Source organism: Mesoplodon mirus (genome assembly GCF_964341445.2).
Source record: "Mesoplodon mirus genome assembly, chromosome: 4".
NCBI lineage: Eukaryota > Metazoa > Chordata > Mammalia > Artiodactyla > Ziphiidae > Mesoplodon > Mesoplodon mirus.
Window position 1 is genome coordinate 188,766,443 of NC_138979.1, and position 28,000 is coordinate 188,794,442.

A 28,000-nucleotide genomic window follows, 5' to 3' on the forward strand; every position below is an offset into this window, starting at 1 on the left:
GTCAGTCTGCTTGTCCCGACGCCGCCCTTCCGGGCCGAGGCCCCGCTGGCCAGGACGCCCCCAGTCGAGGCGGCCGCGGACTCCCAGTCCCACCCGCGGCCCGGCTGGCTGCCCCGACGTTGCCATGGAAACAGCCGAGGACAGGGCGGGCCTGGGTAGAGGCCACCTCGCGCGCGCGACCCAGGGGCGCCCGGCGGGTCCCGTCGACCCCCATCAGCCCTTGCAGGTGCGCCCCCGCCCCCGCGGGCGCCCGGACCCCGGGGGCGGGCTCCCGACGCCCCGCCCAGGACGCAGACCAATGGGAGCACGGACAGCCGGTCGGGCGGGGCTGGCGGGGCGGGCACGGCGGCGGCGGCGGCGGCGGCGGCGGGGAGACGGGCGCGGGCGGAGGACACGGGCTGAACGGGCGCGCACCGACCATGGCCTCCAAGTGTCCCAAGTGCGACAAGACCGTGTACTTCGGTGAGTGTCCGGGCCCGGCCAGCACCCCGCCGCCCTTCTCGGTCCAGGATGCGCGGCCCCGACCCGGCTCGCCGCGCTGCCCACGCGGGTGCGGCTGAAGGGCGGAGCGGCGACAAGCTGGGGGCGGCCACGCCCGAACCCCGAAGTGGACGTTGGGGGTGGGGCGGGGGCCCGAGGCCCGGCGGGTGGGGGCGCGTGGCCCCCCCAGAATACGGCCGGGCTTGGGGGAGAGCTTTGGGTTCGCGGGCGCATCGCGGTTCTCCCGGCGGTGCCGAGCGGGGCGGGGTCGGGCGGGGCAGCAAGCTCTGGGCGCTTCTCGCGCGCTCCTGCCCCTCTCGGCCCTTTCGCCCGCGGACCCCAGTCCCGCCTTCCGCGGACACGTGGCCGGGCTGGCGTGGCCTCGACCCGTGACCCCCAACCCCCACCCCGACTTCTGCCCACGCCGGGCTGGGCCAGGGCTGGGCTCTGTCTGGACTCAGTCCACGCGGGGGCGACCTTGGCCTCTACCTCCTGCGTGTCCCAGCGCGCTCCTTTCCTGGGCTCACGTTCCCCCAGGACTTTCCCGGGGATGGGGTGACAAGCGAGTCCCCACAAGCAGGAGAGGACGCTAGAGCCCAGGTGGCCAGGCCCCCTGCTTCCTCAAGGTCAGAACAGTGGCATTCAGGAGGAGGTAGCTGGGTTGGAGGGGGTCCTCTCTGCCAGGATGCCCCCTGGGTTGGCGGCACCCTCCCCCAGCACTGGCTCACCCACTCTCTGGCGCTCCCACCCTGTTGTCTGGCTTACCCACTCTCTCCCTCATCCTGGCTGATCCTCTCCTCGACTTTGCCAGGGCGGCGAAGTCCCTGCCCACCGAGCCTCCCACCAACGCCCACACAGACAGACTTGGTGGCACAAGCCAGGATGGCCAGAGGGCAGGGAGAGACAGGGACAGACAGGGGATCCGATCCTTCCGTTGTCATCCTAGGGGCAGTGGTCCGGGTCTGGGCTGGGACAGGCCGAGGTGAAGATGGCCACTTGGCTTCCCGGCAGGCCAGAGTGGGAGGAGGAGGCCGGAGGAGGCCGATGTTGTTTGCTGTTCCCAGAGGGGAGGGACCGGATTCGGCCTGGAGTGCTTCTGGGCTGGCTGGAAGCCGAGGGGCTTCCGGATGCCTCCCCAGGAGTCCGCCCAGCCCTCTGCCCCCATCCCAGACAGGGCTCATCCTGTAAGGCTCAGGGTGGGGGCCAGCGCCAGGGTCCTCCTGCCAGCCCCGCTGCCCACAACTTTGCTCCCAGTCAGGCTAGCTCACGGCCGGGCCGACAGTCCCGTGGACAGCCCGGAAAAGCGCTTCTGCCTGCTTGGGCGGCCACCAGCTCCCAGCAGAAAACAAAGGCGGCTCAGACTCCGCTGGCTTCTGTCCTGGTCTGGAGGCCCTGGTGGAGGAAGGGGCGGGGGCCAGACCCTCCCACCCCCAATCAGGCTGCACCCCAGCAGCCTACACCCCAAGCGTGTGCACAGTGCAACCTGGGCCAGGATACCCCAGGGTGACCTCAGGGACACCAAGCCTTTGTGTCCCCAACAACCGTGCAGCTGGGTGAGGGCCGGTTCCCTTCCGAGCCATTAGACTCAATCGATTCTGCCTTCCCAACTTGGGCCGGTAATGTGGGGCCGTCGACCTGGCCAGTGGGTCTGAGGGTCATTCCCCTGCCCCCAGGTGGCCACATCCTACGAGCCAGCCAGTGGTTCTGGCAGCCCTGAGCTGCAGCTGCCTCGGCCGCCGCTGGCCAGAAGGAGAACTGGGAGAGGATGCCAGGCTGGTGTGGGATCCGAGCCCGCCTTGGGCTCAGCCAGCTCCCATCTGCCCTGGCATGGACCTGGGGGGGAGGCCTGGCCAGCCTGCATCCCAGCCTCCTTGGTGGAGTGGCCAGAGGGATCTAAGCTTGTGCTGCCCCTGGCCGGGGCCAGCAGGTTCCACCAGGGCTGTGGGGAGCCGGCGCTCAGAGCTCCGAACCTGGGCTACCAGGGGGACTCACTGCCCTCCAGCAGCACCCACAGACCTCCTGGGGCTCGGGGTGCCCCCGGCCAGGCCCTCCCTCCCTGCTCTGCTGGGGCCCTGGGGGAGGCCTGGCCATGGTGGGGCCCCCTCTTTGAGGGAGACCAGAGGAGCCACTGGTCCTTGGCCTCTTCTTGGGGCTTGGCCAGATTCTGCCAGGGCGGAAGGGGCCCAGCCCACCTGACCACCACCCCCCCGCTCCTCCCCGACTCCTCTGGCCGGGCCCCTTTCCAGTTGGGAGGAATTCCAACTCAGCTCCGGCCTTTCTTCCTGCCCTCTCCTCTGCCCTTTTCCTGCTGTGCTCCCCTGGGGAAGCCCCAGCTTCCGTCCATTGGGACGTGGCCCAGCAGCCCCAGCCTGGGGCAGGGGACAGGGAGGGGCCCCAACGTGACCCTCAGCAGCTGGTCTCAGACCTTGAGCGCCAAAGCAGCAGCCAGAGGCAGGAGGGGGGGGAGTGCTCTCAGAGCTTAGGGAGGGGAAGCCAAATATAGACAGGCAGGCGTCCTGTCCCACGGGTGTCCCATGGCGGCGACAGGGACTGGCCTCTCTGCTGGGGTTCTGGAGGCTTGGGGCCACCCTTCAGCGGGGGCGCTCTGCCAGCTCCATTAGGGCCTGATTGGAGGGTTTGGGGATGTGTGTGAGGGAGGGGCAGGTGTCCTGGTGAGGGGATTAGCAGGTGCTTGAGCTGGGACCCCGTCCAAGTTCCCTGCTGCAGCCCGTGACCCAGGGTGATGAGGGTGCCTGAGACCCAGAGGGAGAGCAGGGCCCCTGGGGAGCAAAAGGTGGTTGCAGTGGGGGAGCAGGCAGGTGCCACGTGGCTCCTGGGTGGGGATGAAGGGGACCCGGCACAGAGGCTGCCCAGGAGCGGGGAGGACAGCGGGGGCAGCAGGCGGCTGCGCGCGGGAGGGCAGGAGGGCGTTGGCCCTGACCCCCCTCCCGCCCCAGCTGAGAAGGTGAGCTCCCTGGGCAAAGACTGGCACAGATTCTGCCTCAGGTGCGAGCACTGCAGCAAGACGCTGACGCCAGGGGGCCACGCCGAGGTGAGCCCCTCCCCCGGGCAGGGAGGGGGGCCGGGGAGCCCAGGCCAGGCCCCCGCCCTCATACCCTGCCCTCTGCCTAGCATGACGGGAAGCCCTTCTGCCACAAGCCCTGCTATGCCACGCTGTTCGGACCCAAAGGTGAGCCTGGGTGGGGCGCCACGGCGTGTGATCTGCTCCAGCGCTGGGGGACATGGCCAGTGCCGATCCTCGGCCCAGCAGAGACTTGGGGCTGGCCTGGCGAGACACTGTGGACCCTTGGATTCCCCCGGCCCCCTTCTCTCCTTCCCCGTGCCGGCCCCTCCCGTCCTTGAAGGACCATCCTCCGTGCCTTTCCCGGAAATCTGCAGCCCACGGGTGCCCTCTGGGTGGGGGTCCTGACCCCACAGTGGGCCGTGGAGGACCCTTTTCTGAGAAGTTGGCGGGTGGCTGTGAGAGCTGGGTGGTGGGGGAGCCCACTGGCCACCCCCCCTACCGTGCCTACCACCCCACAGGGGTGAATATCGGAGGTGCCGGCTCCTACATCTACGAGAAGCCCTCTGCCGAGAAACCGCAGGTCACTGGCCCCATCGAGGTCCCTGTGGCCCGAGCTGAGGAGCGCAAGGCCAGCGGTCCCCCGAAGGGGCCCAGCAAAGGTGGGCTGGGCTGAGTGTCTGGGGGCGGGGGGGCGGGGCGTCGGAGCCGCTGTGCCCCGTCCTGACTCCTCCCCCTCCCAGCCTCCAGCGTCACCACGTTCACCGGGGAACCCAACATGTGTCCTCGCTGCAACAAGAGGGTCTACTTTGGTGAGTGGCCGCGCCCACCCCCAGCCCGGGAGGTCTCCACCCGGGGGCCCCAGCCTCACCATCTCTCCCATCCCCAGCCGAGAAGGTGACGTCTCTGGGCAAGGACTGGCACCGGCCGTGCCTGCGCTGCGAGCGCTGTGGGAAGACGCTGACCCCAGGCGGGCACGCGGAGGTGAGAGGGGCGCTGGCTGGACGGTGGGGGCGGGGCGCGCAGCTGCCGGGGGGATGGGAGGCGGGGGAGGGGGGTGCCGGGCGGTGGGCGTTGCCCCCCTGGTGGCCAGCCTCGTGGCTCGCGTGCGCGCAGTGCTGCGTGGCGTGGCGTGGCGGCGCTGTCCTCCCCTCCAGCTCCCCCCAGCTGAGCCGACCTGGCCAAGGCTTTGAGAACTCGAGGGTTCAGGGCGGCCCGGAGGAAGCCACCAGGGGGAGTGAGGACTCTGGGGCCCCTGCTTCTCACCTCCCCATCTCGTCCCTAGCACGACGGCCAGCCCTACTGCCACAAGCCCTGCTACGGAATACTTTTCGGACCCAAGGGTGAGTGTGGCCAGGAGGGTCTGGGACGCGGGGCCCCCCTCCCCCACCCCTCCCCTACCACCCTTGCCCCTCTCCCCACAGGGGTGAACACCGGAGCTGTTGGCAGCTACATCTATGACAAGGATCCTGAGGGCAAAGTTCAGCCCTAGGGCCCCAGGCCCTTCTGCGGGACATGGGCCCGCCTGCGCAGGCCCCTGGCCAGGGGCCCACTGCTTGGCTACGAGGGGAGAGTGACCGCCACCCAGTCCCACCTCAGCACCTGCGAGTCCAGGGCCTGCGTGTTGGGGAGGAAGCCCCTGAGCTGACTCCAGAGCCCTGCCCACCAACCCTGTCTCTCTGGGTGTGTCTGCCTTTGTGTCCCCAGCCACCTGTCACCCCCCTTTTGTGTCCTCCTGGCCCCCCGTGTCCCCATGTCTGTGTCTCGTGGCCCACACGTCCCTGAGTGTCCCTGTGGCCTAGGCGGGTCTTTCTGAGGTGGCCGCCCCGCGCTCCCCTTCCTGCTGCCCGAGTCCTGCCCACAGTGTTATTTATGCCCTCCCTGCCCGTGACAGCCACAGCCACGCCCCTCACAGTGTCCCAAGGGTGGAGGGACATCCCTGCCAGGAGCCCTCTGCCCGCCTCCCCCCCTGCCTCACAAGCGCCCGCCCGCCACCCTCATGTGGCTCACAGTCGACTGCTGGGGGTTTTGCTGTCAATGAAGGTTTGAGGATCGCACGACCCCGCGTTGTGTCTGTGTCTGTGGCAACGGCGTGAAGCCGGGATAGCGTCCCTTCGTCCGGGGTCCTCTTCCCAACGGTGGTGGTCGTGGCTGGGAGGCAGGGAGGCGCTGGTTTAGGCTGCGGTGCCGACACTGAGGTGGGCTGGGCCCCTGAGAGGGACCAGACTAGCTGGACGTGGGGAGGGTGGGAGGCATCCGGGGGTGGGGTCCTGGTCCCCAGACATGGGCACCAAAACCGGGGGGTCCTCCAATCCATCAGAGACCCAGAGGGAGAGGTCAGCCTCGGGAAAGAGCAGAGGGCATGGCGTGTGGAGGGAGACGGGGCAGGTGACCAGAGGAGGGGTTCTCTGCAGGGGGAGAAGCCGGTGAAGGGTGGTCAGGGACGAGGTGGGCCTTCAGCCCAGGAGGAGCCAGGAGGGTTTAGGGGGAGTGAGGCTGAGTGTGGTTGGCCGGCCCCAGCATTGGTGGGAGCCCAGGGACAGCATGTGGGCAGTCTGAAGGAGGGGCCTAGGGGCTCCTGCCTGAACGGCGGCGTACCTGCATCTGGGCTTGCAGTGTTGACGGAGTCACCTCGGGCCTCCCCAGGCTGTCCAGGCTCTGCCTTTGCACACGGGAACTCTTCAGTAGCTGGGAGGAGGCCTCCTCGTCTGCCTTCCCTTTATCTGCCGGCTCCCGGGCAGCCCACCAGAGGGCGCCCCTTCTCTTCCACTCTGGGCGCGGGGGGCAGAACCCTCGGAGACCTGCCCTCCAGTGCTCAGCCCCTGCCCTGGCCTGCTCCCAGCACCCCACCCCCAGATGCCTCGCCCTCCCCGAGCCAGGAGCATCATCCGGGCCTTCGCATTCTGAGCCCGTGTCCCCAGCACCATAGGCAGCCGGCTCCCCATGTGCCCTGCCCCCAGGGACAGTTCCCAGTGCCCCAGCCCGTGGCACAGGCCCGTGCCTGGCGCGCCCTCCAGTACGCGGGCCCAGACACACTGAGCCTGGGTGCCCGGCTCATTGACCCTCGAGCAACCATCCGTGTCCCTGGGGTGGAGGGCTGGCTCTTGGTGTCTGCAGTGTCAAGCCGCCCTCCTGGCCGGTCCAGGCGCCCCGCGTGGGCGGCAGCGTCTCCTCGTACCTGGCCGGCGCCTGGAACGCAGCTAGGATGTGCAGGGTGGGTCGGCCTGCCCTGGGGGTGGGAGGCGCTGGAGCAGGTACCCCAAGGGCGCCCAGTTCCCACCCCAGGCAGAGGGGAGGTTCGGGCAAGCACGCTCGGAGGAGGGGCTGGGACAACACCCCTCCACATTCCCACCTCCCTCCCGCCAGCACGAAGCTCCTTGGTTGGGGGGTCGTTTGGGGGAGAACTCAGGCTGCCCTGAGCACTCCCAGGCCCGCCCTCGCTGAGGGCTCCCGGTGTCGGATGGGAAATTCCTGTCGTCCGGCCGGTGGGGGGCTGCTGAGAGCATAGCCGGGGCCCCTCCTCCGGGAGGCTCCAGGGGAAACTGCGTGGGGGAAGACTTGACCTGCGGCGCGCCCTTCCCCAAATCCCGGGGAAGGGCGGGGCCTATTCTCGTGTGAAGGCCCGCCCTGGGGGGTGGGGCGAGGGCTGCCGGGGTCGCCTCGAGGGAGGATCGGCCCGGCCCTGCCAGGGACGCAGTGCCCTCTCACTGTCGAGGTCTGGCCCAGGAGGGCGCGTTCCACTTCCTGCGTGCGGAGGGTGCCGCGGCTCCGTGTTTGTTTCCGCGGGGTTGTCATGGAAATCGGGGCGGGGCCGCTACCGTCTGTCTCTAAGCGGTCGCTGGGTGTGGTCGGTGGGGGCCGCGGGTGGCCCTGCGCTGCCGGGGCTCTCTTGGTGTCACCAGCTCCAGGAAGCCTCCCCACAAGCCAGGTGTTTCCTCGGGCGCCCCTGCAAGACGCAGGGGAGGCCTGTCCGGTGTGCCGCCTTCTCCACCTCCCCTCTGCCCGGCCTCCACCCCCACCCCTCCAGCCCGGTCCCAGCCAGTTGAGGCGGCTCTGAAATGCCATCTAACCACCTCTGTTCCATCCAGAACCCCAGGGCTGGGCAAAGCGCCCGGGCCTCCTCCGCCATCTTGCTCCCCAGCTGTACCCCACCTCCCACCGGTCCAGTCTTCCCCACTTCCTTGCCAGGACCCTCCAAGACCCACCCTGCACCCCATTTCAGATCTGGGCCCTAGCTGGTACCCCCACCACCCAGGCATCTCTGTGGGGCCTGCAGCTCCCTCGGCCCCCACTTCCCTGAGGCCCAGAATCCCCTGCCCTAGACCCCTAGCCCCTCTCCCTCCACCTTCCCCTGGGCCAGTGACCCACCAGTGCCAGTCCTCTGCTGTTGGAGGCTCCCTGGGGATCCCATGCAGCTAGGCTAGCCTGGCTGAGCTTCTCTAGGCCTGAGGGAGCATGACCTTTCTCCAAGCACCAGCGCACTGGTCACGGGCTGTGGCCCCCTGGGTGCTAAGGGTCAGGAAGTCACCTAGTGCCTGTGACCCCGGCTCTGGGCCTCTGGGAGCTGGGCCAGGCAAGGACTGGAGGGAGACCTGGGCGGCAAGGTGTGGGCAGCACGTTTTCTCAGGGCCCAGCTGGCTGCAGGGCTGGGTTTGTGGCCATGAACACACCCAGCTGCTGGACTGATGAGGCTGGAATTTGAGGCGGTGCTGCATGGGCTTTGGCTCCAGGGCACAGAGATTCCTGGAACCAGGCTCAGCCTGGGGTGGGGGGAGGGGGAGGGGGAGGGCAGGGCGGGCTGAGGGAGCTCAAGGTTGTAGGCGCCCCCATCCCTCCACCCCAGCCCTCTGCATCCCGTGCCTGCTTCCAGCAGAGGAGGAGAGGGGCCTTCTCCTACCCTGGCCAGGCCGAGGCCTGGTGGACAGGATCAGCGTCCTTCTGGGAAAGCACAGAGTCCATTCCCTTCCCCAGCCCCAGGGCGACCCGGGGCAGGACCTCGGGCCAGACAAAGGGTCCTGGGAGACAAGCTATTAAAAATAGGCCCTGGGAATGTCTGAGTCTCCACGACTCAGCCTCAGCCGGGCCTGGGGGAAGGGCAGGGAGGGGTGGACTCTGGGGGCAGGAAGCCAGCTCTGGCCCCGGGCTCAGCAGTGGTCCTGGAGCACATGTTGGCCCTGCAGGGCATCTGGGTACAGGGACTCCAAACAGGCCCTGCTGGCCTCCAGCCCTAGCAGGGGACATCCTTACACCTGTCCACACTGAGGAGGGGGCCCGGAGACTGAGGCGCTGGGCACTGGGTGGGGGCTTGAGAATGGTAGGGAAAAGGCCAGAGGCAAGTGTCACAGTGTATGGCATGGGGGAGGGGGGGTCTGTCCAGCCCTGAGGGGCAGAACTCTCCTGGTGGATTCCTCAGCGGTCACTGGGGCCCAGCCCTGCCTTCACCGGGCCCAGCCCTGCCTTCACCAATTCTCCCAGTGACTGGAGCCCATGCAAGCCCTGCCCTGGGGCCCCAGCCCGGCTCTCTCCATCCAGAATTCTGCTGCAGGGCAGGATCCTGCCCGGTTCCCATCTGGGTCTCCAGCTGAGCCTGGGTGGAGCTTGAGCAGGCGAGGGCGTGGGAGTGCGCAGAGAAAGGGTGAGCACGTGGAGGTGGCCTTGGCCAGGCAGCCAGAACTCCGCAGTGACCTCCCCCAGGTCTCAGGGCCCTGGATGCCCTTAGGCTGGCTTGGGGCAGGGTGGACATTCTGGGCACAGAGCAGCCTGGGGCAAGTGGCCGTCCTGGCCGCTCTGTCCCTCACACTCCAGATGCAGCCCCTGTGCCTCCAGCCAGAGCTGGGAGGGAGAAGAGCGCAGGGCCATGGTGCTGGTAGCGCTGGGGCGGGCCGCGTCTTGGGGTGTGCGAGGTGCTTCACTGTGCCTTCCATGGGTTTGTGCAGCAAATGCCACTAGGGCCCCAAGAGTAAGGAAAGGGGTGGAGGGCCAGGCAAGGCAGATCTGGGTCTTGAACTGGACCAGTGGTCCCGAGTCTGGTTGACCTTGGGCCAGGTCATTGCCACTCCCCGACCAGTGCATCCTGGGCAGGTGAGCCCATGGAAGCAAGAAGCCTGCTCCTGGAGGGGCTGTCAGGGCCCTGACGGGCACCCAGTCAAGCCTCAAATGGGGATGTGCCTGGCCATGGAGTCTAGGGGGCTGAAGGATCTGTCCACCCACCACAGTCCCCCAGTGCTGGGGGGGTCTGCAGCTGGAGGGGTCCCCACCCCCACAGGTGGGCAGGACAGACAGGGAGCTGGGGGAGTTGGAGGGGCACGTCAGTCTGTGACTGAAGCTTTGGGAGGGTTCCAGGCAGTGTGTGTGTGTGTGTGTGTGTGTGTGTCTGTGTGTGTGTGTCTGTGTGTCTGGAAAAACCGTGCTATGTACCAACCAGAGGGCAACGCCCATGGCCCTCGGCCCCCCTTGTTATCCTCCCCACAGGGGCCCGTGCTGTGACCATGGCAATGGCAATAACAGCGGGGAAGGCCAGGAAGAGATTCATCACCCTGGTTTTCAAGTGGGGGCTCTCAGCTCCCCCCACCCCCAGGGTCAGGCGGGTTTGGAGTCCCAGTGTTGGTGGTGTGGAGGCGTCATCCCTGGGGCCAGGTGTGTGGAGGGGAGACAAGCCGGCTCACAGCCCCACCTGGCCCGGAGCCCTGAGTGGGCTGGGGGTGTGGGCCAGACATAAACATGGGAAGGCAGCTGCTCAGAGAAGGGCCTCGTGCACACATGCCCCGAGAGACACCCTGATGGATACGCCCACCCAGGCAGGCACTGGGACACGCACATGCACATCCAGGCAACCTGTCGGTCACTGCCCCCCTCCAGTTCATCATCCCGGTGGAGTTGACCTCTGCCCAGCACACCCAATTGGGGCAGCCTTCTCAGGGATCTGCAAGGCAGTGCGTGCAACACGTGTGGCCTGACGCCCGGGATCTGCTGTGACAGACGCCCACCTCCCCCAGAGTGTCCTGCCCTGTGCCCCCCGCCCACCTGGTCCTCTCCATCACCAGGGGTCTTTGCCCTTCCTCCCCTCTCGCTGCTTCTGCCTGTCTGCATTTCCTAGCTGTGTCTGTGTCTCCGTGTGCCCCGTCCACCCCGCCCCCACCCCCCACCCCGGTCACTCTCCTGCTTTCTCTCCTGCCCACCTTGCTCTCTGGATCATGGAGCCAGGAGATGAGGGAAGCCAGGACCACCTCCTGTTCCTGGCCTGGCCTGGCGGCATCAGGCGCAGGCCAAGGAGACACCAAGGGCCGGGTGGGGGTGGTGGGGAGGTCGGGCCGGTGGTCTCAGCTCCAGAAACCACGCTGAGGTGCCCCTGTGCCAGGCAGAGAGGGTGTTGAGGCTCCGGGCCCAGAGCAGGCTGGGCTGGGGCTCCACCAGTGCAGGGCAGGGTGTGCACCGCCTCCTGAGGGCAGCGGGCAGCCGGGCACCGGGGCTACCCGCCTTGTGGACCCCAGGGCTTGCACAGCTCCGGGGGTGGGGGGCAGAACTGTGGCCTCAGAGAGGAGGTCCCAGGGAGGCGGGAGTGACTGGAGAGCGGTGTGGGGGGCCCGCCGCGGGAGTGAGGGGTCCAGCGGGGCCGTCCTCCTCACCGAGGCTGGGGTGCGGCCGGCCTCCCTGACCCTTGAAGGCTGGGAGCTCTCACCGCCACCCCCCACCCGGGCCTGGTGGGGCGCCGTCGGGGTGAAGGCAGCCACGGCTTCCACTCCTGGTCCCGGTGCCAGACTGGGGCGGGGGTGCTGCTCGCGGCGGGTGGGCAGGGTGAGGGCGTCACTGCGTGGGGAGGCTGGAGCTCCTGGGCCCTGTCACAGGATGGTCTCCAGCACCCTCCATGGAGACAGGGCCTGGACAGGACCAGAGATGACGTTTTGTTTGGCAAGATGGGTGTGCTGAGGGCACATGAGGACACTGGTAAAGGTTCAGGGTGTAGGATGGAGACACGGCTAGAGAGGTGGCCTGGGTGACTGTGATGGAGCAGGGTTGGCCCAGGCAGAGTCCTACAGGGCACAGAGCACTGGGACCCCACCCAGGCCTCCACCTCAGCCTGGGCTAAGGGGCAGATGGGAGGCCGGCCAGCCGCCTCCCCTCGAGGGCCCCACCCCCTTGAGATGCAGGCCTCTCCGCCGGTCCACAGAGGCTGGCCTAGGACCCCGCACCCGCGAGAGAGCCAGCCCCCTAGGTCTTCCCCCATTCCTGGGGCGGGTGGGGTCCGCGGTCTCTGCCTGGCACGGGGGAGGCTCCGGGGCCCCTCCCGCTTTCCTTGGACGAACGACTTGGACCGCTCTGCACTCGGCGCTTCCCTCAGAGATAAAGACCCCTCCCCCGCCGGCCCCGCATCTCCCAGACGGCCTGGGCCGGCCTGGGCGTCGCCGCACCCACTTCCCGCCACAGAACCCCCAGCCCCCGCAGCCGATGGCTGTGCCCGAGGAGGAAAGGGATGCCCCGTCGCGGAGTCCCCTCTTCTGAATTCCCTGGGGACGTTCCCGCTGCGGTCCGATGGACTTCCAGGGCGGGCCTGAGGTGGGGCGCGTGAGAGAGACCGGTATGTCCCTCGAGGGTGGGGGACTGGGGCGGGGCGGACCTCCTGGCCCCGCGCGTGATGAAGGCCGAGGGGAGTTCCTGGGGGAGGGCTACCGGGCTGAGACTCCCCTGGCAGGTGTCCCCAAACCTCCATCTGGGGAAGGGGATACGCTGGTTTGCATCTCTCTGCATTTTAGAGGTGACCGGCTCCCTCCCTGGCTCCGGCGTACCTGGGGCTGGGGGTGGGGTGCCCCCTCCCGCTCTTGGGGAGCCCACTGCCCCAGATCCTGGGCCCGGCGAGTCCAGAGTCCAGGGCGAGGGGCGGGGCTCCTCCGGGTGCTCCAGCCCCGCCCCTTCAGTGAGTCCCCACGGATCTCCTGCACTGCTCGGATCACGCTCTGTCGTCGGCTAGGCCCAGGTCGTACCCCAAGGCGGGCGTGGACCAGATGACCTTTCTCGGTCTGTTGGCTTGGGTCCGAGGCCTCCGGGTCCCAGTCCAGGGCTCAGGGGGCGGGGCGCTAGGGGCGGGTCCCAAAGGGGCGGGGTCCCGGGGTGCTTGAAAGGCGAGGACCTGGCGCGACCCACCTAGTCCCGCGCTCCGCTCTGCTCCCGCTCAGCCACCCGCCCCGGACCCGGCGCCACCATGCCCAAGTGCCCCAAGTGCAACAAGGAGGTGTACTTTGGTGAGCGCACTCCACCCCCACCCTCCCCGGCTCGAACTGTGGGTCCCTGAGCCGCCCCACGCGGAAGCGCGGCCCAGGGTCCCCGCCGCGGGGCCGCTCAGGTGGGCCGGGGGCGCAGGGGGACTTGGGGCACCGCCTCGGGGCGACGCCTCAGCCTTGCCCGCGGCCGCCTGGATGTGCGGGTCGGGACCCCTGCGTCGGACGGCCCTCCATCTCTGTGCCCCGCTGTCTCTCCGGGTCCCGCTGGGTCTCCCATCTCTGGGTCTCCCGTCTCCGCGTTCCGCTCTCCAGCCTCCTCTCGCGCGCGCCCTGGGCGGGGACCCCGAGGGGTAGGAAGGAACGCGGGGCTCTGGCCGCCCCTCCCAGCGCTAAGTAGAAACAGACGCGGAAACCGGCTTCCCGGGCGCGAGACCAGGCGCGCTCAGATTCTGGGCGCCGCCTTCCTGCCCCGCGCCCCGGGGCCCGCCCAGGGGAAGGGCAGGAGGAAGTGGGAAGTCCCCCCGCCTCGCCACGGGGAAGGGCGCCCCTTAGGCCCCGCCGCCGTCACCGGTGCAGAGGCGGAGGGCTCAACCCGGCAGTCCGCCCGGGCCCCGACCCGAGGCCCCCTCGCCTCCTCCTGCAGCCCCACCCAAGCCCTCAGGAGCGCGCTCAGGACCGGCGCCCCCCCCCCCGCTAGTTGGGCGGGACTGGTTGGGGACTGCAGGTGCCCCTCTCCCCCCGTGGGGCACAGGTGCCGCTGAGACCTTGGGTGGGCCACCGGGCATGCGTGGGCGAGGCCTTGAGTAGAGGTGGCTGGAGAAGGTGCTGTGCGAGCAGGTGGGTGTGCCCCGTGTCCCTGGAGCAGTGTCTCACCTCACGGGGGTGGGGGGGCATGTCTGTCCCTCTGCAGCTGAGCGGGTAACCTCCCTGGGGAAGGACTGGCATCGCCCTTGCCTGAAGTGTGAGAAATGTGGAAAGACGCTGACCTCGGGGTCTCACGCCGAGGTAGCTGGGGCCTGGAGGGAGGCCGGGGCATGGGGGAGGGGTGACAGGCCCTCACGCGCCTCTCTCTGCAGCATGAAGGCAAGCCCTATTGCAACCACCCCTGCTACGCGGCCATGTTCGGCCCCAAAGGTATGCTCCCCGCAGCCCCCACCTGACCCTGACTTCCACAGCCCCTGGCCACCCCTAACCCGCCCACTGCTTCTCCGCAGGCTTCGGGCGCGGTGGGGCAGAGAGCCACACTTTCAAGTAAACCCAGGTACCCCCCATCCCCCTTGCCCTGCCCAGCCCAGCCAGCCCCGAGAGTGGGGTTCCCCACCCTGAGTGAGGTCCAACCATTCCCGGGGCCTGCACTCACCTCTGTCCCTGTCTCTCTGCACAGGTTTTGGAGATCCCATCCCTGGCTGCCCGCCGGGCCGCTGCCCCTCTAGGCCGATGGCAGGCCCTCCCCACAGGCACCTGGGGCTCCCCTGTAGACCCTCAAGCCCTCAATAAACCCGGACACTTGGAAGACCTACTTGTGTGTGCACTTCACTGGGGGAACGGCGCAGGGGTCTGCGGCTGGGGGCCCTGATGCCAGGCCCTGCCGGGCACTTGCTCTTCCTGCTGCAGCCAGCCTTGCTGCCCACTGCCCTGGCGGGGGCGGGGGTACTCTGCCGGGGAGCCACCCTGGACAGCCCGGGGTTCAGCCCTGCAGATGCCCCAGCCCTCCTCTGCAGCTCTGGGATTGGTCAGCAGGAACATGAGGCTGCAGGGTGAACCCGCTGAGCTGGTTCCGTTTTTGAGAAGCTTTGCGGAGCTGTGGTGGGGAGCCCTCTCCTGCCTCCCCACTTCCTGCTGCTCCTCCCTTGTCCCCATCCCCTCCCCACCCCGCCTGACCGGGCCAGCCATGCATCCACCCGGACACCTCATCTGCCCCCGCACCATGCCCAGGGACTAGCAGGTGGCCGGCTGCCCGATGGGGACTTTGAGGTGAGGACTGGCTGGGCAGCAACGGCTAGGGGCTTTCTGAAAACTCCTGTTTCCGTTCAGGGAGCAGCTGTAGACTGGGCCACCCTCAGAGCCCTCGCCATTCCCCCCACTGGCCACTCACACTCCGGCGCTGGCAGATGGCCACTGTCCCAGGGCTCGGCTGATCTAAGGAGCCCAGAGAGGTCATCTCAGCCTTGCAAAGGGCCTCAGCCCTGAGCTGGACGGGCGTGGGGAGCCCCAGGGTGGTGTGTGGGGTCATGTGCGCGCGCACATGTGTGAGATTTGGGTGATTCATAGAATTCCAAGGCGTGGGAGCTGGAGTGCTTCTGGGGACAGATGCAGTTCGGCGGGGGAGGGGGGAGCAGAGGATACTCAGTGAAGCCTGGTTTCTCGGTGGTGGGGTGTGTGGGGGGGTGGAGCTGTCATCTGGGGGCCCAGCAGCTAAGGGCTTGTGGCCAGAGCAGGCACAGAGTGGGGAGTGGGTGCACCGGAAGGTCCGCGCCGAGCTGCTGGGAGGTGGCCCTGAAAAGGCAGCAGAGACTCCTGGCCCCTCCGCCACTGCGTGGCTCACAGTCTGGCTGTGGGGGGCAGACTTGGGGTGAGCGCTTAGAGTGCTGAGGCCCACAGGGAGAGTGGGTCAGCCAGGCCTCAGGTTGGGGAGGAAGGCACTCTGAGCAGAAGGCCCAGCAGGTGCAAAGGCCCGGAGAGGCAAAGGGCTCATCGGGTTCCAGACCCAATGCATCAGGAACCATGTCGGGCGAAGGCTCCAGGGCGCTATGGCAGGGCTTAGCAGCATGGCCTCTGAGCTGTGGAGACAGAAGGCAGGGCCAGACTGGAGGCCTGTGCTGGTCCCAGCCCCAGCTCAGGAGGGGACTGGAGGGGACTGAAGATGGGGTGAGGGGCAGACAGCAATGCCCCCGTGCCCGTGGGGGAGGAGGGCTCTCGGGAGGTAAGCTGCCCTGGCGCTTGTCGGGTGGCCACTGAAACGGGCACCCGGGGGTGCCCGGGTCAGAGGCCAAGTTCTGGAGAAGGGGTTAGTTCTGGGGGGACACAGGGAGTGAGCAGCTGCTGTGCCTGAGACGGCAGGGGGCTGGTGGGGTGGGGGCGGCCAAAGGTGAGGACCAGGCAGAAGGCGGGGCGTCAGGCGTGACCGCACTTCCTGTGGGTTGGCGAGGGCTGGAGGGGGGCTTGTCTGGGGAGCACTTGGGATCCAGGCAGGCCTGCTCCCTTCCTCTTCATCACTTCCCTCTTTCCCTTCTCTCCTTCCTTCACTCTGTCCTCTTTACAGCTTTATTGGGGTACAATTTCATACCGTAAAACTCACCTATGCACACTCGATGCTTTTTAACCAGTTCACAGAGTTCTGCAACCGTCACCACAATCCAGTCCTAAACCATTCTCCTTAACCACAAAGACTCCCTCATGCCCATCTGCTGCCACTCCCCAGTCCTGGTCTCTTCCCAGGCCACCACTGACCTGTCTCCTGTCTCTGTACACTTGCTTTTCTGGACACTTCCTATAGATGAAAGGCACGTACAACATAGTGTTTTGCATCTGCCCTCCTCTGTGTCTGCGCTTCCCGGCACTTTGACCCGCATCAGTGGTGCCGAGAGGGTTCCCTCCTAGGGCTGACTGCCCAGCTGGCGGCCTTTTGGGTTGTTTCGGTTTGGCTGTTATGTACAGAGCTGCCTTGAACGTCCGTGAGTGGGAACACGAGTCCTCACAGGTTCCGGGCACTGGCACTGTGGGGTCGTCTGGTAGACTTAAGTCTAGCTCTGAAAGAACCGCCAAACTGCTTTCCGAAGTGGCTGTGCGGATACTCCTTTGAAGACTGTCTCTTCAGTGGCAGAAAGGAGAGGCTGAAGGTGCAGGGCAGAGGCAGGCCGGGGTGGGGTGGGGATGGGGGTGGGGGTAACGGGGGCCAGCCGGACAGACCATGCACTGGACGGGGAGGGGCCAGGCGGGGTATGCAGGCGTAGGTTTGAAGGGGGAGAGAGTCACCGGCCGTCGGGGAGGAGCACCCGCCCGCGCGCTGCGGGGTTGAGCCGTCGGGGTACGTCCCCCGGTACCCGGGCGCTGGCCCCTGCGTCTCCGGCCTTGTACGCGCTGCGGGGTCCCAGGGCTTCCGGAGGCCAGAGAGGGCTTCCGGAAGCGGAGGGTCCCTCCCGCGTGTCGCTGGCGCCTCCCGGCCGCAGGGGGCACCCTGAGCGCCGCCGCTGACCCTCCGGCGGTTGCTAGGCTGCCATTTGGTGCAAGAGGCTGATCGGTGGGGTCCGCACAAGGAGAGTCAGGTGTCGCAGCGATCGAGCCGCGGAGGGCGGACCCCGCGAGGCTCTCAACGCTGATGGGTCCCCGATGCACCGGAAATGCCTCCGCACCGGACAGGGCAGACAGCACTCAAACGCCGGGGGCACCGCTCATTGGGCAGGAGCTAGAGGCGTGTCTCAGCCTACTCGGTGGTTGGGCGCGGGCCCAGCAGAGGCGGCATCTGAACGGTGACTGGGCGCGGGGACGCAGCTCTCGCGGGGATTGGACGCGGGGACGCGGCGGCGGCGGCGCGCAATCTGAGACAAGCGGGCGGAGGCTGCATGGGGCGGCGGCGTCGCCGGGTGGACCCGGCGGACGCGGCCCGGGCCCTGCCCGAGGCCATCGCCGCGTTGAGTCAGACGCTGCCCGCCGGACCCAGCCCCGAGACCTTCCGCCGCGCCAAGTTCGACCGTCCGGAGGCGGTGAGGCCAGCAACGCAGGCGGCCGGGGCCAGTAGGGCTCCGGGCGGACGCAGGGACGCCGCCAGCCCCGCTGACCGTCGCTCTTTGATCCTCGCAGGCCCCCGCGCTCTGGCGGCTGCTCTTCCGCGTGCTCTCGCCGCAGCTGGCCGACGGCGCCTCGGCCTCATTCTCTCTGGGTAAGCCCCGCCTTCCCGTAAGGCCCGCCTGGTAAGGCTCTGGCCCCGCCCACCCAGAGCCCCGCCCACTGCACGACCCACGAGACAGCCCTCCGTAAGGCCCCGTCCACTGCCCCGCCTCCCCGATGAGACCCCCACCCCGCGTGAGCCTCTCCCCTTCCGGCCTCCAGGTTAGGTCCCAATGCCCCTGCTGGTCCCTTCCAAGCATGATCTCTGCTCTGCGTCCCGCGGGGGTCCATTAGGAGTCTGGGTAGTGTCACCTCCAGTGGGTGTCCCCCCTGAGCTGGCGTCTCCTACCGCAGAGGCCGAGGTCCACTCTGTGAAGTTGGCGCTGCGCTCCCAGGGCTACCCTAGGCGGGCCCTGGCACAGCTCCCGGACGACGGCTCCCAGGGCGGCCGCGAGCTGCTGCTGGCCCTGGCCTGGCTCCTGGCCCGCGGGCCCCTGCCCGAGCAGCTGCTGACACAGAACCGCGTGCAGCTGGGCGACGAGATGCCCGTGTGCGAGGTGGGTGAGGGATGAGTGTGAGCCGCGCCCAGCCCTGGCGGGAATCCTGGGTGTGGGCACCGGACCGGCGGGGTCAGTCCTGTGGGGGTCGGTGTTGCTGCCCCGAATGCCCGGGTGAGCACATGGAGGCAGGTGAGGGCCGGGGACATGCCCACAGGCTCTTTACCCAGCTCTTCCTGGCACCCCCGGGATCTCTTGGCTCTCACTCCCAGGGGCTTCCTATCTCTTTCCCCTTCGTGGTCTCTGCCTGGGGTGTGGGAGCAGTGCGTGACCCTTGCCCCCTCCCCAGTGCGACGCCCTGGCCAGCCCTGGCCCTCCTGCCCGCAGTGTGGAAGCAGACGGCTGTGTGGACATCCGCCACCTGCAGTGGCTGATGGGAAAGCTGCGGTTCCGGTGGCGAAACCTGATGGCCAGTCAGCAGGAGCAGTGCGCCCTCCTGGGCAAGGTAGTGCCACGCGTGTGTTGTCCACCCAGGGGCAGTTGTCCTCTGTGCTATAGAGGCCTGTCCAGTATTCTCATCTCAGGCTGGCACCCAGCCTTTGGCTGAATGTGGGCCTTCCCAGGCCTGGCTGGGAGCTGACCTGTTGGGCACAGCCTGGGGTGGCCCAGAGCCTGACCCTAGGGCTGCAGGTTGTCCAGGAGGGGGCCTAGAGCAGCTGTTGCTGGACCTCTATGGGGCAGGGAATTGGGGGGGCAGGGAGCCTGCAGGGTCGGCCTCCTGTCCCCAGAACTCCCCAGAAGCTTCAGACTCTATGTCACTGAGCACCAAAGTGGGCCCTGGGGAGCCCCTGCTGCCTGAACACGAGATGGCGAGGAAGGCACCCCCTCCCACCGCATCCTGGGTGTGGGCTCACAGGCGGTGGGCAGCTCCTGCGGGCTTCCGAAAGGCTGGTAGGGCTCAGCTGTCGGGGCACAGGTGTCCCCACAGGTCCAGTGCATGGTCTGGGCTGAGTGGTGGCTGGGCAGGTGGTCCAGGGCTCGCACCAGCGCAGGGCTCTCTGGTGCTAGAACACCCCGCCTTGGGCTCTGCCCCTGGGAGAGGATCTTTTGCTCAGCTAGCATTTCCTGGGACCCCTCACTGCCTCTTGCCTGGGCTCCAGCTGCTCCTCTGTGTGGGACATGCCCACCCGTTAACCTCCCTGCTGCCTATGTGGGACACGCCCACCCGTTAACCCCCCTGCTGCCTTCAGGCCTCACCTGGCTGGGGTACCCTCCCTGTGTCTGTGTCCCTGCCACTGGCCTCACTGAACCACTGAGCCTGTCCAGAGGCTGTTTCTGCCACCACATGGGCCTGGCACTGATAAGCTGAGGAGGAAGCAGGGGCGCCCCACTCTACCTATACTGCACCCCTGGGAGCTGGGTGGGGCGCCCCTCCCTCTGCATGGGCCTCCTGGTGGGTGCTAACTGCTCTCCTGGACCTGACCCTCTCTGGACCCTGTTTCCTTGTCTGTAAGGTCCTTGCCTAGCACTGGCAGGGGGGAGGCGCCCACCTTCTCAACCTGGGGTCTGCACTGCCTGTTTCAGATCCACTCATATACCCGTGGCTGCCACAGTGACCGCAGCCTTGGCCACCTGTCTGTCACCGAAACGGAGCTGCTCAGAGACCCGGAGGGTGGCCGGCAGGTGAGGGCTGGTGGGACCAAGGTGGGAGTGGCCCAAGGTGAGAAGGAGCCTGGGAGGGTGGGGGACCCAGACAGCAGACCAGCTTCGAGCTGTGGGTGTTAGCCAAGCTCACCATCTTTTTAAAAAATATTTATCTATCTATCTATTTATTTATTTATGGCCACGTTGGGTCTTTGTGGCTGCATGCAGGCTTTCTCTAGTTGTGGCGAGCGGGGGCTAGCTACTCTTCGTTGCGGTGCGCGGGCTTCTCATTTCAGTGGCTTCTCTTGCTGCGGAGCTCTAGGTGCGCGGGCTTCAGTAGTTGTGGCACACGGGCTCAGTAGTTTGGCTCACGGGCTTAGTTGCTCCGCGGCATGTGGGGTCTTCCCGGACCAGGGCTTGAACCCGTGTCCCCTGCGTTGGCAGGTGGATTCTTAACCACTGCGCCGGCAGGAAGTTCCTTTTTTTTTTTTAATTCATTTGGCTGTGCTGGGTCTTAGTTGCGGCATGTGAAATCTTTGCTGCGGCGTGCAGGATCTTCATTGCGGCACGCGGACCCATAGTTGCGGCATATGGCCTCTTTAGTTGCAGCATGCGGGATCTAGTTCCCCGATGAGGGATTGAGCCTGGGCCCCCTGCTTTGGGAGCACGGGGTCTTACCCACTGGACCACCAGGGAGGTCCCCAAGCTCACCCCCTTGCCTGTGTAGGAGACACGTGCAACCTCAGGGCCTCTCTTGCCCCGTGGAGCAGCCTGTGCTGCTGTGTGTATGCACGTGGCTGGGTGCACTTCGGGCCGTGGGAAGAACACAGGTGTCTGGGCCAGGCTGGCAGCCAGCCGAGGGGGGCCACTGGAATTAAGGAAGACTGCTCAAGGGTCCGAGCTGATGGTGTGGGTGCCTTGACCTTGGGCACGCGTCACCTGTTGATGGGGAGGTGGGGGTTGGCGCTGCCCCACGCTCTACTGACCTTCTTTTCAAGAGCCCCCATTCATCATCACTGTTTCCTTCCCTTGGGCTCGCCTGGCCAGTGGGTCCTGGGACAGGCCCAAGGCTGACCATTACTTGAGTGCTGGGCTCTGGCTTGTCCAGAGTGTGAGGCTGGCAGTGCCTTGTCCTGGGGCACTCGGCTGGGTAGGAGGGCTGAGGCTCAGGGAGGCCCAGCAGATCCCAGCTGTAGAGCCACATGCTTCTAGGGGGTCTGCATCCCCACTGTGGGCTCAGGGCAGCCACCTGGGGATGTCTGCCTGGCCCTTGGTGCCTGCCCGGCCTGTGTTCCTGGCTGTTGCCTGGCTGGCTTTACCTGGGCAAGGCTGTGCTTGGCTCTGAAGGTGCTGAGGCGGCGTCTGGGCGTCCTGAGATGCCCTTGGCTCTGTTCCCTTTCAGGGGTGACTCAGTGAGGCCCCGGCCTCCTGCCCCTGGTCCCCTCCCTGGTCTGAGTAGAGCAGAGGCTGTGCCAGCTCCAGCCTGGTGCTGCCTGGGACCCCAGCCTCTGTGGGGGGCCTGGGCGGGTACGGCTCCCCTCCTCCTGGAGGGTGGTTGGTGCCCCATGGCATGTTGGTGTCACAGGACTGAAAACGGCGTGGCCAGGTGGATGGGGACAGTTGGCTTCCTTCCAAGGATTCTGGATGAGGAGCTGGTGGCAGCCTGGACCAGCCGACCTGAAGGGGCTGCACTCTTGGGATGGGTCCCGTAAGCTTCTGGAATGAGCTCTTGTTGCCGTGTCAGTGGCCAGGCATGCTGTGGAGTGGCTGGGCAGCATCCTTGGTTACTGGCTGGGCCTGTAGTCTTCTTATATTGTGGCTTGGGATGTGGGGGTGTGGACCCCCTCTGGGACTGTTCTTGGGAACTGAGTAAGCTGCTCTTCTCACTGGCCAGCAGGTGTGTGTAGCGGGGTGTGTGTGTGTGGTGTGGGCATGTGGGCTCCACCCTCCCATGTCCGCAGCCCTCCCCCAGACCACAGGGTGATTCTCACCGCAGGCCTGCCTTCGCCCTGCTCCACTGGCCATGGGCTGGGCCCATCTGGCCCCCTGGCCCGGGAGCCCCTTGTCCAGCTATGTGCATCCCCTGGTTGCCTGGCAGGCACGCCGGTGCGCATGGCTCGGGCACCAGCCTCTGTGAGTGGAGGCCTGGCAGGGCTTTTGTCCGCCGACAGGGCAGCTGCCGGCTCTGGCCATTTGTCCCGGCCCCAGAGCACACTCCTGGGCTCCCTTCTAGAAGGAGCGGTGCCGGAGGCTGGGTCACTGTGCCGGCTGCTGCGTTCAGAGAGGAGCACAGCGGGTGCCGGCCTGGCCCGCCCCAGTGGGGCCCATCTGTCTCTCCGCAGCTTGCCGTGGGCCCTTGGGGTGGACCGTGCCTGGCCTTGCCCCTGTCCGGCTTCCCGAGGCCGCAGTGGCCTCGGCAGGCGGGACGGGAGCATGTGCCTGTGCACTGGACTGTGGGGTCCACAGGTGCGGGGCTGTTCGGGTGGTGCCTGCAGGGCGGGGCGGGGGGGCTGCATGGCTGTGTTCTCCACCCTGGTCCCCGGTCTGTTCTCCGTCGCCTCCAAGCTGGGCGCTGCGCAGCCTCTGCCCTGCCTTTGGGCTCCAGGGGACGACAGGGAGGGATTCCCAGAACCCGCCAGTCTCCCCCATCCGGGGCCTCCCCGTATGCCTGAAGCCTCCGGGGTGCAGCCCTCAGTCAGCGGGGGATGTGGGGTGGAGTCCCAAGTGAGGGGGCACCAGGACTCAGCCCCCGACCCTGTGGGACCCACGCTTGTGGGGGGCCTGGGGGATCACTGGTGTGGTCAGAGGCCTGATAGGCTTGCCTGCTTGTGCTGGAGGTGAGGCTGCCATGCCGTGCCCTGTCCTGCCGTGCCGTGCCCTGTCCTGCTGTGCCCTGTCCTGCCATGCCATGGCGTGCCCTGTCCTGTCCTGCCGTGCCATGCCCTGTCCTGCCGTGCCGTGCCCTGTCCTGCCGTGCCCTGTCCTGTCCTGCCGTGCTGTGCTGTGCCCTGCAGGGAGGTGGCTCAGCCCGCGGGTGGGCGGGTGGGCCTGGTGGGCTGAGGCGCCTGAGCCAGAGACGGTGGGCAGGGTGGGCAGGGTCCCAGGCGCACTGGGTTCTCTGACTGCGGCCTTAATGGTTTGCGTTGCAGCTGCTGCAGAGGCTGGAGAGGGAGAACGCACGGCTGCAGGCGGCCCTCGAGTGGCGTCGCCGGGAGCTGGTCTTCTGGCGGTGGATGGTCAGGAAGCCACGCCGCCCCCCTCCTGTCCCTCCCCTCCCCTGGTCTGACCACAGCAGCCCTGGGGTGGTGGTGGGGTCTTCCCATTTTCCAGACAGGAAGAGAAGTCTCAGGGAAGCCCCTCACACCCAGCCCTGAAGCCGGTTTCACACCCAGGCCTGTGGGTTTTGTGTGTGTGGCTCTTTCCAGATGTCTGTCGGTCCCATCACCACCCTTCCCAGCTCCTGGGGAGGCCCAGACCTCTCAGGGGTCTTGGCCTTCCGGAAGCCTGGCCTTTGAGCCTCCCTGGCCTCCAGGCCCACCAGGGTGAGGGTCGCTGTCCAGCTCGCTCTGCGACCCGGGGGCGGGAAGTGACCCTGGGCCTCTGTCCCTACCGGCTGGGGAGCTGGGCCTCTGGTTGTGAGGCCCGGGCCTGCCGCCCACCCTCTCACTTGGGGTCCCTCTCTGCAGGACACGGTCCTGGGCGCCTGCCCCCCTGAGGCCTCACAGCCCACGTTTCTGCCCAGGATCCCCACGCCAGGGGCTGGAGCATTGGAGCCCCTGGTGCGGGAGCTGCAGGCCCTGCAGGGAGAGCTGCGAGAGGCGGTGGAGGCCCGGCGGGCGGCCTGGGAGGCCGGGGTGAGGACGTGGGGCCCTGGCCCGGGCTGTGCTCGATGGGGGGCTCCCATGGTGGGACTTGCACCATTTGGTCTGTTTGTAAGGGGGGTGGGCTTACCTGCCAGACTCCCCTGCCGCCCCACCCTGGCCACCCTGATGGAGGTTTGTTCGTTCTCCCAGGGCAGTTTTGGTGTCGTCCCTGCTGGCTTCCGCTCACACCCTGTGGCCTCTTGAACCTGCTGGTGGACATGTGGGTCCCCCAACCCCACCTGGGCGCCACCCTCCTCTCTCCATGAGCAGGACTGGGCGAGCACCGGGTTTGTGGCTGTGAACAGTGGGCCACGTGCGCTCCATTGATTTCCTTTTTCTGAAGCGTCTTAGAGTAAACTGTAGGCGTGGTTTTCCCCTCAGATACCCCTGGGGAGCATGGGTGTTTCCTGGGGGCCTGCAGCGTGGCTCGTTCAGGCCCTGCACGGCCATGTCTCCTCCGGCCAGGCCAAGCTGGAGCCCCCTGCCCTCTTGGGCAGTGACAGCTGAAGCACCGGTGACGTTTGCAGGCGGTTTCTCACAAGAAGTGGGGCCGGTGCTTGTCTGGGCTCAGGGCTCTTCATGCTTCCTTGTTGCGAACCACGGAGCAGTGCCCACTGAGGGTCGGGGTCAGGGTCAGGGTCAGGGCAGTTCCCTGGGGACACTGAGGGCACAGCCTCTTTGTGCTCCCTGCTTCCTGCAGGGTCTCTGGGATGGGCCTGCCTTGGGGGCCAGAGGTGTCCTCACCAGGTTGTGTCCTTGGCCTGGCGTCCCGTTAGCCTGGCGTCCCCTTGGGTCAGGGCCACCCCATGCCACCCCTCTGCGAGGGCAGTGGGAAGCCGATAGAGCAGAGGACATGCTGACCCCGCCTGGAGTGGTGGGTGGGATCGGGGGTGGGTGCCCCGAGGGTCTGCACTCTGGGCTCTGAGCAGACCCTGCAGGACTTGGCCTGCTGGGGGCAGCCAGGCCCACTCCCCCTGCAATACCGCGGTGAAAGAGCTGGGCCTGCAGCTGGGTGGTCCTGAGGGCTCAGGCCCTGCAGGGCTGTGGGGGGGTGATCAGGCTGCTGGCCCTGTCTCTGGGGCCCCACGGCCTCTGGCTTAGGGCTCAGATGCTCAGTGCGGGTGACAGAGCCTGGAGGAGCCAGGCCTTAGAGCTGGCGCTGGAGTTGGTCCCCGTTTCTTGGGAGCGGCGGGCTCAGGGCGCTGAGAGGGGCCGCAGGACTGCTGGGGGCCGGGGGTGGGGCTCAGGGAGAGCCGAGAGCCCTGAGCCAGGGTCCTGGTGAGACTGGTCACCCTCGGCTCACTTGCCACATCCCCTGTGCAGGTCGGAGGCCGTGGGCCTGAGTGGAGCGCCGCGAGGACGGCCTTGCGGGAGGCCGTGGGGCAGGACCTGGCGGCTCTGCGGCAGGCGTGCGAGCGAGGCGGCGGCCGCAGCCTGGCCCAGCCCCACGGGCCCCACCGGCTGGTGAGGACTGAGGCTGGGGCGCCCGGGGGCCCAGGCCTGCGGGCCCCTGAAGTGATTGAGGCGCTGAGGAGCCGGGAGGCCCGCCTGGAGGTGGTGCTGCGCCAGCTCCAGGGCCAGTGTCGGCAGGAGCTGGCCAGGCTGGTGGGAGCCCCGCCCGGCTCCGTCTGGATCCTGCCACCTGGACGCTGATGCTCCCTTCTCCCGGGGGCACCCCTCTCAGCCTGGCTGGGCCTTGGAGGGGCAGATTCCAGGCCGGTTAGCTGCAGGGGTGACACAGACACAGCCCCGGTGGTGCAGGCACACTGGGCCCCGGGCCCCCACTTTGGGCAGTACTCAGCCCCGCGGCCTGCAGTGCTGGGGGCAGGCCCATTGTGGTGGCCGTGGGCATTCAGGATCTGGAGAAGACCCGGAGGTACATTGTGGAGGCCTCCTTGCAGGGCTGAGGCTCCAGCTGTCCCTCTGCCACCCTTCCAGGTCTCTGTCTGGGGAGGGGGTGCTCCCCTCAGGCCCAGGGCGAGGGGTCCCTGGGCAGTGGTGGCTGAGCCTGGGCTGGTCCAGGGCTGCCCAGGTGCTGGACGGACAGGCATGGCCTGCAGCACAGGGTGGGCGTGAGGGCCCGGGGGATGCAGTGTCCTGGATGCGCCCTCGGAGTGCCCTCATCCTGGGCTCCCCTTGTACACCCCACCTGGGCCACGCCTGTGCCTGGTGTGCGTGTGCGTGTGTGTGTGCGTGTGTGTGTGTGTGTGTGTGTGTGTGTGTGTCGGGCAGGGACGCCTCATGGGAACCTTGGGTGGGGGGGGACTCTGCTCCGTTCCTGCGGGTGGTGCCCCAGGGAGGGGAGGGGGGTCCTGCCGTGGACAGAGGGGGCTTTGTTCCCGAGACTGCTCGGGGAGCTGGGCTCCGCCCTGACAAAGAGCCATCTGTGTCCGGAGGATGTGCCCCCAGCCTGCCAGAACAGGCCCCTCTCCTTCCCAGGAGGCTTGGCTTCTTGGCACCTTCCCCGTCCCCCTCCCGCCAGTGGACAAGGCCTCAGCCCGGCCTCCCTTGCCGGGCTCCCCTCTCCCCCAGGGTGCTCCACCCCGACCTGCTGCCGGCCAGCTTAGGCCCCAGGGCCCAACCACAACGCCTTCTCATTGGCCTTTGCTGTCCGCTTGGGGAGTGCTGGCTCACGCCCAGGGGCACTGGCCCCTCTGGGCCATTCTGGGTCTCCTTTGTCCCGGGTTGGGGCACACCCGTGGCGCCTCTGCACTGGCCTCGGGAGCACTGACCAGACCGGGGTGCGAACCGGTCCCCCTTCAGGAGTGCCCCCCTGACCCTCTCCTCACAGGCTGGCCCCAGAGAGTCTCTGGCCTGAGCCCCTCCCTCCAAGGCCTGGCCCCCCTCTCGTAGCCCCTCTTATGGGCTCCCCGCTTGCTCCAGTCGGGTCCAGGGCACCTGTCCTTCGGGTGTGTCAACTGTGAGGTCAGAAATCGAGGAGGCAGTCCGGGTGCCTTCCCGCGGCCACACCGCGCTGCCTCCTGTGCTCGGGCTCTTGTTCCGTCACCTCCACCTTCACGGTCCTTTTGGTGCCCTACCCCACTACCCACTGGCCGGCCTCCCTCTCCCTTGTCCTTATCTGCACTGGTCGACCTTGGCTTGACCTTGGCTTGGGGGGCGTGGCTGGCTGGTCAGGACTGAGGCCCCCCGGGGTCCACCTGCAGCCTGAGGGGTATTCCCCGTGGCCTGCTGAAGTTCAGGTTTGGGTGGACAGGAGCATCTCTCAGCGGCATTTAGGAGACAGTCCCTGTTGGCGGGGCACAGTTGACGGCCTTGGTCCATAGGCCCCGGCACCCGTGTCCTTGCCTGTGGGTGTGGCTGGTGGCCATGAAGTCGTGCCTCTGGAGCTCCAGGGCCCCCAACTGGGTCCTGGTTGCTGAATGCAGCTGGGCGCCGGCCTCTCTGTCCTTCTTGGCCGAGCTGGGCTGTTCCTCCTCTCATCCATCAGCCAGGATTCCCGAGGTGCCCAACGTGTGCCAGCCCCGGGGCTGGGGGCAGGGTCTGGGGGAGAGCAAACACCATAAACCAATATGCATCAGGGGGCGATGGCCCTGGCCGTGCGGGGTCGGGGCGCGAGGTGACAGAGGGTGGTGGTCAGAGGAGGCCTGCCCAGACAGTAAAGGAGGGGGGAGAGGGTGCCTAGTGTCCCGCCCAGGAGGGTGGTCCAGGCGAAGGAAATGGCGTGCTTATGCGGGGGCTGCATGGGGGGCGTCTGGGAGGGGGTAGGACATGAGCTCAGAGGTGGGGTCGCAGAGGGGCGGGGGCTGCAGGCTTCTGTGCTGCAGGTCAGGATTTTGGAGTTTCTTCTGAGCGGGGTCGGGGCACCGTTCAGGGCCAGGTCCCAACTTCGTCCCAAAAGGCCCCGTCTGCCCCTGGCGGGAGAGCTTCTGGGGTTCAGCGAGAAGGCAGGTGAGGGGTGTTGGGCTGGGCCCTGTGGACTCTGGTCGATTTGGGGCCTGGGATCTGTTGCTGTCTCGGCTGTGGGGCTTGTGAGCGGGTGGCTCCTCTTTTAAGTTGGTTTCTTCTTACCGTCTTTATTTACAATTCCCAAGTTGTTTCCTTCCCTTTTAGGGACAATTTTTTAAAATTGTGGTAAAAAACATAACCTTAAGTTTGCCATCTTAACCATTTAAAAAACATTGAAATACAGTTGATTTACAATACTGTGTTAGTTTTGGGTATACAGCAAAGTGATTCACACACACATATATATATATACATATATATATATATTTTTCAGATTCTTTTCCATTATAGGTTATTACAACATATTGAATATGGTGCCCTGTGCGCTACAGTAAATCCTTGTTGCCTTTTATCTAGATTGGGGTGGGCATTTCATGGTTAAATAAATTTGTCAAAACGCAAAAAAAAAAAAAATCCTTGTTATCTATTTTATGTATAGTAGACTGTATCTATGAATCCCATGCTCCTAATTTATCCTTCCCCACC

The 28,000-nt window shown here is 66.8% G+C and overlaps 3 protein-coding genes across 4 annotated transcripts; all 3 read left to right on the forward strand.

The window, feature by feature from the left end:
* Positions 1-337: 337 nt before the first annotated feature.
* Positions 338-5,559, forward strand: CRIP2 (cysteine rich protein 2). Its single transcript, XM_082620223.1, has 8 exons — positions 338-462; positions 3,438-3,532; positions 3,613-3,670; positions 4,024-4,164; positions 4,246-4,314; positions 4,392-4,486; positions 4,788-4,845; positions 4,927-5,559. The coding sequence occupies exons 1-8, from the start codon at positions 420-422 to the stop codon at positions 4,992-4,994; spliced, it is 627 nt and encodes a 208-aa protein (XP_082476349.1). The 5' UTR covers positions 338-419; the 3' UTR covers positions 4,995-5,559.
* Positions 5,560-12,596: 7,037 nt separating this feature from the next.
* On the forward strand, positions 12,597-14,236 carry LOC309802234 (cysteine-rich protein 1). Its single transcript, XM_082617668.1, has 5 exons — positions 12,597-12,738; positions 13,628-13,722; positions 13,794-13,851; positions 13,932-13,978; positions 14,102-14,236. The coding sequence occupies exons 1-4, from the start codon at positions 12,699-12,701 to the stop codon at positions 13,970-13,972; spliced, it is 234 nt and encodes a 77-aa protein (XP_082473794.1). The 5' UTR covers positions 12,597-12,698; the 3' UTR covers positions 13,973-13,978; positions 14,102-14,236.
* A 1,714-nt stretch (positions 14,237-15,950) lies between these two features.
* Positions 15,951-27,252, forward strand: TEDC1 (tubulin epsilon and delta complex 1). Of its 2 annotated transcripts, XM_082617666.1 has the most exons (8): positions 15,952-17,420; positions 17,518-17,596; positions 17,899-18,101; positions 18,391-18,546; positions 19,626-19,724; positions 22,835-22,921; positions 23,372-23,539; positions 24,872-27,252. In XM_082617666.1, exons 1-8 carry the CDS (start codon positions 17,280-17,282, stop codon positions 25,199-25,201), a joined length of 1,263 nt encoding a protein of 420 aa, XP_082473792.1. In that variant the 5' UTR covers positions 15,952-17,279; the 3' UTR covers positions 25,202-27,252. The 2 variants fall into 2 exon arrangements, with proteins under 2 accessions (XP_082473793.1, XP_082473792.1); XM_082617667.1 differs by lacking the exon at positions 23,372-23,539 and having other exon boundaries at positions 15,951-17,420.
* The last annotated feature ends 748 nt before the right edge of the window (positions 27,253-28,000 follow it).

Bases quoted from the DNA above. Each gene is read 5' to 3' on its own strand.
- LOC309802234 (XM_082617668.1), top strand. From the start codon at position 12,699: ATGCCCAAGTGCCCCAAGTGCAACAAGGAGGTGTACTTTG. The intron at 12,739-13,627 runs GTGAGCGCACTC...GTCCCTCTGCAG, and splicing joins CAACAAGGAGGTGTACTTTG to CTGAGCGGGTAACCTCCCTG. The intron at 13,852-13,931 runs GTATGCTCCCCG...GCTTCTCCGCAG, and splicing joins GGCCATGTTCGGCCCCAAAG to GCTTCGGGCGCGGTGGGGCA.
- CRIP2 (XM_082620223.1), top strand. From the start codon at position 420: ATGGCCTCCAAGTGTCCCAAGTGCGACAAGACCGTGTACTTCG. The intron at 463-3,437 runs GTGAGTGTCCGG...CTCCCGCCCCAG, and splicing joins CGACAAGACCGTGTACTTCG to CTGAGAAGGTGAGCTCCCTG. The intron at 4,315-4,391 runs GTGAGTGGCCGC...TCCCATCCCCAG, and splicing joins CAACAAGAGGGTCTACTTTG to CCGAGAAGGTGACGTCTCTG.
- TEDC1 (XM_082617666.1), top strand. From the start codon at position 17,280: ATGGGGCGGCGGCGTCGCCGGGTGGACCCGGCGGACGCGGCCCGGGCC. The intron at 17,597-17,898 runs GTAAGCCCCGCC...CTCCTACCGCAG, and splicing joins CTCGGCCTCATTCTCTCTGG to AGGCCGAGGTCCACTCTGTG. The intron at 18,102-18,390 runs GTGGGTGAGGGA...CCCCCTCCCCAG, and splicing joins ACGAGATGCCCGTGTGCGAG to TGCGACGCCCTGGCCAGCCC.